The sequence below is a fragment of the Daucus carota genome, chromosome 6, assembly GCF_001625215.2.
Source record: "Daucus carota subsp. sativus chromosome 6, DH1 v3.0, whole genome shotgun sequence".
In the NCBI taxonomy this organism is placed as follows: domain Eukaryota; kingdom Viridiplantae; phylum Streptophyta; class Magnoliopsida; order Apiales; family Apiaceae; genus Daucus; species Daucus carota.
Window position 1 is genome coordinate 9,388,968 of NC_030386.2, and position 8,237 is coordinate 9,397,204.

General features: G+C 34.3%; 1 protein-coding gene across 1 annotated transcript; it reads left to right on the top strand.

Annotated features, from left to right (window-relative positions):
- Positions 1–581: 581 nt before the first annotated feature.
- LOC108225837 (uncharacterized) lies at positions 582–3,973 on the top strand. Its single transcript, XM_017400792.2, has 4 exons — positions 582–3,052; positions 3,139–3,244; positions 3,338–3,560; positions 3,651–3,973. Exons 1-4 carry the CDS (start codon positions 582–584, stop codon positions 3,971–3,973), a joined length of 3,123 nt encoding a protein of 1,040 aa, XP_017256281.2.
- Positions 3,974–8,237: the final 4,264 nt, after the last annotated feature.

Below are 8,237 nucleotides of genomic sequence, written 5' to 3' on the forward strand. Positions count from 1 at the left end.
TCGCTATAAACCCTAGAACCCAATTCGTTCAAACCACGGCATTCAATCCATTTTTTTGTTTGTTTCTTTGTTCCGAACCTCGATTAAACCTATTTTGTTTCCTTTTGTTTGTTTTTTCAGCAGAGCTCGAGCTTGGGATTTTAGGGTTTGAAGTGGGTGTCGAGGATTAAAGTGGGGTTCGACGGAATTGGCTTGCGAGGTTCGAGTTTGGGTTTTTTCAGCTATTTCGAGTTTCATTGTCTACTCAGGTATTTCGATTTAGCTTATTTGTTAGTTCTTTCTCTTTGAATCTGTAGCTGCTTCGAATTTGGTACTTATCTGGTGTGTATATATCTCTATATGTGTATATCTATGGCTGCATGCTCAAAATGTTTGTTTAAAGTCCCCATAGAACCCCTAAAGTTCTCTGTTTGTAGTCCCTGAAATCAGTCCTGATTATGTGCTCTGTGATATGTTTGTTTTCTTGTATTACTCTGTTATTTGTATGATTTCTCTGTTAAATTTATTTATTTTGTTGCTCAATTTTGTGTGTTTAAATTAATTACAATGATGTAGGTAGGTAGCTTTTGGTATTCATATACATGGATAAGACGTGGATTTCCAAAGAAAGGGATTCTTTAGATTATGAAATTGGGGTAGAAGAGTTCTTAATATATGCTCAAGAGAATTCAAAAGATCCCAAGAGAATACCCTGCCCATGTGCACGATGTGCTAACTTCAAACAGTTTTCTGTAAATATTATAAGGGGACATATCTACGAAAATGGTTTTAGTTTAGGGTATGTCAATTGGATTTGGCACGGGGAAAACGATATTGGGACGACTAGGTCATCCGTTGGTAGTACACCTCTGCCTACTTTAGTTCCGAATTTTGACACAAACATTGATGTTGATATATCGGAAACGGTTAATGTCTGTGAAGCAACATATAAGTCATATGATTACGACAATGAATCTTTTGAGTTTAGGAGGTTTGTGGCCGATGCCCAACAACCATTGTTTGAGGGCAGTGACTACACCAAACTAGAGTCCATGCTAAAATTACATAACTGGAAAGCTAGATTTGGAATTAGCGACACTGCATTTTCTGATTTGCTATCTTCCATTGGGTCTTTTCTTCCTAAAGATAACGTGATGCCTGCTAATTCATATGAAGCAAAAAAAATTCTGTCCAACTTAGGCCTCGAATACATCAAATTTCATTCTTGTCCGAATGATTGCATACTATATAGGGGTATATATGCTGATGAATCTGAGTGTCCTAAGTGTCATCTATCTCGGTGGAAGGTGGGAAAAGATGGTAAAGTTAGGGTAAACATTCCCGCCAAAGTTATGTGGTATTTTCCAATTATTCCTAGATTTAGACGGATGTTTAAGTCTGCTACTACCGCTGAACTGATGACTTGGCATGCAAATCAGCGACAACAAGATGGTAAGATGAGGCATCCTGCCGACTCTCCTTCTTGGAGGAATATAGATTATAGGTGGCCTGGTTATGGTAATGAACCAAGAAATTTGCGTTTAGCTCTGGCAGCGGATGGTATAAACCCCCACAATAATGGTCTAGTCAATAGGTATACTTGTTGGCCAGTAGTATTGGTAATTTATAATCTTCCTCCATGGTTATGCATGAAACGGAAGTTTATGATGTTAACAATATTAGTCTCTGGTCCACATGAACCTGGTAATAACCTTGATATTTATTTACAACCGATGATTGATGATTTAAAGAAGCTTTGGGAAGATGGGGAACCAAATGTATATGACGCATTCAGTAAATCTTATTCCACATTGAAAGCAATTTTAATGTGGATGGTAAATGACTTCCCTGCTTATGGAAACTTATCTGGATGCGTTAACAAGGGTTATTTCTGCTGTCCAATTTGTGGTGATGATACGGTTGCTAAATATTTGGGTCATAGTAGGAAAATGAGCTACCAAGGCCATCGACGATATTTGGGTAAGTTTCATCCTTATCGGAGACAAAAGGCAGCTTTTAATGGTCAACAAGATTTTTCAGATGCACGTCCACCCCTTTCTGGACAAGAAGTGTTAGCACAGCAGGAGGCAATTGAGTTCTCATTCGGGAAGGAAGTGAAAAAATCCAAAAAAGTTCCAAGTCCATGGAAGAAGAAGTCAATCTTCTTTGAATTAGAATATTGGAAGTTTCACCATATTCGTCATTGTCTCGATGTTATGCACATCGAGAAGAACGTGTGCGATAATATAATTGGGACATTACTAAACATGCGGTTTAAGTCGAAAGATAGTGTGGCATCTCGTCTTGATATGGTTGACATGGGTGTTAGGCATGATTTAGCTCCACAAGTAGGAGAAAAAAAAACCTACCTCCCCCCTTCTGCTTTTACTTTATCTAAGGCTGAAAAAAACAAAATGTTGTCATCTTTTTTGTTCATGAAACTTCCATATGGCCACGCATCGAATATCAAAAACTGTGTTTCCATGGATGACTTGAAGATGTATGGTCTGAAGTCACATGACTGCCATGTACTCCTCCAACAACTACTACCAGTTGCAATTCGGTCCATTCTCCCGAAAAATGTTAGGGTCACAATCATAAGATTATGTTTCTTTTTTAACTCTCTCTGCAATAAAGTTGTAGATGTCTCAAAACTGGATAAGTTGCAGGCAGATGTGATTTTGACCTTGTGCGAGCTTGAAAAAATATTTCATGCATCATTTTTCGATATCATGATACATCTTGTAGTTCACCTGGTTCGTGAATTACGTTTATGTGGACCGGTATTTTATAGATGGATGTATGCTTTTGAACGCTTCAATAAAGTTTTGAAGAGTTATGTACGAAATCGTTACTATCCGGAAGGTTGTATAGCAGAAAGGTACCTAGGGGAAGAATCTGTTGAATTTTGCAGTGAGTTTGTTAAGCAAAGTTACACTGCTGGGCTTCGGAAGGATGAAAAGCTCTCTGGTGCACTATCCGCTGTGACAATAAAAACAGTGGACGAAAAAGAGCGCGATCAGGCCCATCTACATGTTCTTTTAAATAATGCAGAGGTGTATCCGTATATTATGTAAGTTCATTTATTTTTCTAATTATAGATTCCTCTTTATTCCATAAAGTATTTAATGTGGCTGTTACATGTATTATTCTCCTCAGAATGCATAAAGAGTATCTCGAAAAAATGTATCATGGGAAAAAGAAAACAGTTCATTGGCTAATGGGAGAGCACAATCGGCTCTTTGCTGATTGGTTCGGAAAAAAGGTTAGTTTTTTATTTATATAGTTTCGATACTTCAATCTGTATTACTAATCAGATTAGGAAATTTACTATTTATTTTTATTGTAATATTTGTAGGTTAGTGATGAAATCAGGGTGAATGGTGAGGTTTCAGAAACGATAAGATGGCTTGCTAGAAAGCCATCATTCTCTGTCTTGACTTATGAAGGTTATGCGGTTAATGGTGTCCGATACTTTACAAAAGAAAGAGATGATGCACGTGTCGTTCAAAACAGCGGGGTGTCGTTGGTTGCTAAGACGGTTCAAGTTTCTAGTGCAAAGGATTTGAATCCTGTGGAAAGTGATATGACCTTTTATGGCATAATCCTAGAAATTTGAGAGTTAGATTATAATGCCTTTAAAGCCCCCTTATTTTTGTGTAAATGGGCAGCAAATGAGAAGGGCATAAAGGTCGATGATCTTGGCTTCACACTTGTAGATTTCAACAGACCTGGCCACAAAAAAGATAAATTTGTATCGGTTGATCAGGTTAAACAAGTGTTCTATGTCGAAGATCTTGTTGATGCTGCCTGGTCTGTAGTTTTAACATCGACGACTAGAGACTACCGTGATGTGTACAGTGAGGATGATTTAGGCGACACAGTCATGGAAAATCCTCCATTTTGCTATAACATCCCTGCATGTGATGTCATTGACGATGATGTTCAGCATAGTATTAGAGAAAATGTTGAAGGAATTTGGGTCAAAAAATGATCCATTTTATGTATTTCTGTATTTTGTGACTTGATTCTAGCTCGGGAAGTACTATTTTATTGAAATTTATGTCAATTATTTGTGCTATACTGCTTGCACAGTTGTGTTTTTTATTTGTGATCCATTTTATGTGTTTCTATAATTTCTGTAAATTGTTGAAATTTTATTTGTGATTTGCATTCTTGCTTGCACTGTTGTGTTTTTTGATATACCACACTTGTATATTATGTTCCATGATTTCTGAGTAATGGCTTCCTGTTTTGTGTTACAGGTTAAGTGACAAAAATGGTGAAATCAAAGAAGCAGCGTGTTGGCAAAAAATTAAGATTTGAGCATGATTCTGCAAGCGGGGAAGATGCTGACAAAATGATAGCAGAGGGGAAAGAAGCATCACCTGAAAAGGACTTAAAGGTATCAGCAGAGGCAGCGCCGGAACCTCAACCATCAGAGTCTGTCCAGGGCACCGTCACTAGTTCAGAATCTACCAAAAAAAGGCAAGGAGGTGTGCGAGGTATATCTTCTCTCCACAAAGTGATTGCGAAGAAGGCACAAGGCAAGAAATACAAAATTAGGTACAATGAATTTGGGGTTCCTATCGGACAAAATAGGAGCATCTGACAGTCCTACATTGGGATGGCTGCCAGAAATAAAATTCCAATCGATATTCCGAGTTGGCCAGATGTGGATTCTGAATTAAAGGCTAAGCTATGGCTTGATGTTAAGGTCTGTTATTATTAACTAGTTTTTTTTTCCTTTTATCACTATATTGCATCTTGTATTAACCATTTAATATATATATATATATATATATATAGGGGGCTTCTCCTTGAGGAACTAACTAAAATAGTAACCTAGGAACTCTTTTAACACTTAAGAAAATACACGGCGTGAAAATAGGAAGACACTTGAGTTAAAAAACACGCTGCGTAAAAATAGGAATACACGTGCTTGTCTTTAGACCTAATTAAGTTCTGTACTAGACACGTACTCATATAAATAAAAGAAAAGGTAGAATAAAAAATACATAAGATACCATGTCCTGTAATTTTTATACTCTATATTCCATGTTTGTAATATTTTATAATTTTTATGAGTTCTGTAATTAAATTTTCTGTGTGCTGTATATTTTTTTATTAATATTTTGTAATTTTTATGTGTTCTGTTATTTAAATTTTCTATGTACGGTACATATTTTACCAATGTCCTGTATTTATTAATTACATTCTACTTGTATATGCTATATAATTATTTCTATATTTTTAATTATTTTATGTACCGTATATTATTTATTAATATTTTGTAATTTTTATATGTTCTGTAATTAAATTGTCTGTGTACTGTATATTATTTATTAATATTATGTAATTTTTATGTGTTCTGTCATTTGAATTTTCTATGTACTGTACATATTTTACCAGTGTTCTATATTTATTAATTACATCCTACTTGTATATGTTATATAATTATTTTCATAACTTTTAAAAATGTTTTATATAATTTTTGATGTATTTTAATATAGGTAGTATAATTTAAAAGCACACCTAAAAAATTAAAAATATGGATCATCAAAAATATGATATTAAAATAGAACGAATTTAAATATTAAAAACACGCGGCATAAAAGGAGGGCACTTACTTTTTTTTAAACCTAATCACATGTTCTGTAGACACATACCATCAGTTCTGTAACATGTATCAAATAAAATATACTCAAATCTATAAGTATAAATAATTAATACACTACATAAAATACATAACATTAAAAATTGAAGAACAAAAAAATACAATGTCCTGTATTTCCTTATAGTTTTTAGTTTTCTCACTTGTTCTGTATTTCATTTGTTTATATATAATATGAACTTTTTTATTTGTGTAATTTTTAATTTTTATTTTGTCGCATGTTCTGTATTTTATTTGTCATATATTTCAATTTTTGTTGTTTGTTCTTTCATTTATAATTTTTATATATTTATAATTTTTTTCTATGAAATATGTAATATGATTTTTAAACATAGAAGATATTTTTCTAAATTTTGTAAAATATTATATATTAAATAAAGCACTTAAAATAATTTAAATACATTTCTTAAATTTTAAGTATGTCCAGTATAGTTTTTGATGTATTTTTAGTATTGATAGTATTTAAAAGTACTTTAAAAAATTAAAAGCACGGATAAAAATATATAATAACAAAATAAAAATATAAAAAGAAATTGATAATATAAAATACAAAAACAAAATAAAAAAGCTTACACAAGTGGGGTACGTGAAGGATTGATATTTACAGAACACAGGGGGCGCGCATGTACTAGCAGTTACACAGCAGTTGCAAAAAAAAATAGGGTATGTGTAGACTGTGTGGCTGAGATTGAAAGTTACTCGGTTACCAGGATGGGTGAGTTCCTCGATGAACCATACCCTATATATATATATATATATATATATATATATATATATATCATATTACCCTGTAGGAGACGTTCAAAGTAGTTCCAGAACTCGAGGATTGGGTGCTAAAGTCAGCAGGTTGTAAGTGGAGGCAGTTCAAAACTACTTTAACTACCAAGTATGTGCTGCCATATATTGGACAAAAGAAGAAGTTGAGAAACCCTCCAAAAAAGTACAGTTATGTGCGTAAGGATACTTGGAGAAGATTTGTAGCGACGAGAACAACCAAGGAATGGCAGGTATGTGATTTCATGGGTATTAAATAGATATAGTACCCTTTAAATTGCATGAGTTGATATTGGTAAATAATATTTGCTGTCACGTACAACAGGAGAAACGTAGTAAACATAGTGCAATAGTGGGGAAGCGAAAATATCATCACCGCTTGTCAAGGAAGGGCTATGTTGGTTTGCAGGAAGAGGAAGTAAGAATACAGTTCTATTATTTTTTTTTCATTTATAATCTGATTTGTCATGGCCACTAATTATTTGTCATTTCGAAATGTAAACAGATAAAATCAGGAAACTTAAAGCGCGGAGAAATACCTGATCGGGCAACCATGTGGAAGAAGGCACGTATGCCAAAGGATAAAACTGAAGTCGAGGATAAAGATTTGGTCAAGATAAAAACTAGAATTGTAAGATTGCATTGTATATTTATGTTGCAAGATAAAACTAGAATTATAGTATTGTAAAATTAAACACTAGTAAGCTTGTTGTTTAATGATCTAAATGCTTGTAGGATGATTTACTCGAACAAAAGGAAAAGGGTGAATTCGAGCCATCTGGAAGTAATGACGTATTGACAGCGGCACTTGAAACTCCAGAACATTCAGGAAGGGTTAGAGGCATTGGAGGGTTCGTCACCCCTAAATCATTCTTTAATTTGCCAAGACAAAGGACAAGAATTTCAAAAGCTCAATTGTCCGAAGAGTTGGAAAATCAAAAGAAAGAGATTGCTCAGCTTAAGGCCATGATTAGTGCAACCAATCTGCTTGGCTCTCCAAATATATCAGACAAGTCAAGTTGTCAAGAAGAAATTATCAAGCCAAAACCAGAAATTACCAAGCCAAAACCAGAAATTACCAAGCCAAAACCAGAAATTGTGAAAACATCGGATGTCGAGGAGGATTGTATGATTTTTGACCATCCACCCCCAAGTGGGATTAAGGTAATATTTTTAATTTACTATATTCTATATTCACTAGCGTATACTGAACTTGTTTGATTGACTAGATTATAAATTAGAAATAATATTAAATTATAGGAATTAATTAAATAAAATCACCATATATGTAGGGACACTGTGAGTTGGCAGTGGACTCAAGAGAAAATAAGGTTGCATTCGGCATGATTTTTGAGGATGAAAAAATGAATGAGTCAATACATGGAGTTCCTATGCCTAAAGGATGCATTCGTGTGTCAGTGGATGGAGCGATCCAAGGAGATGCTTTAATTCCTGTACCGATACGAGGGGAAATAGAGAATGTCAATCAGGCTATTGGCTCTCAAGTAGCATGGCCTCTAGACTTGGTCATATTCCCAGATGTGGATGTGGTATGTATATCGTACTTATTAGTTATTATTTCTATACATGTAAAAAAGTATTAATATAAGGTTTGATTAATTATTTGTAGAAAAAGAAAAAGAAACTGTTGCCGAAAAAGCCAAAAGGTGAGTTGCAGCAACTTCAGGCTTTGTTTAGTCAGGTAGAGTTGACTAAAAATGTTCCCCCCAGATTTAAGTTGTTGTATAAGCATGCAACAACGTATATGAAATCTCTACTGGGAAATCAATACAGATTCCCTGTGACAGAG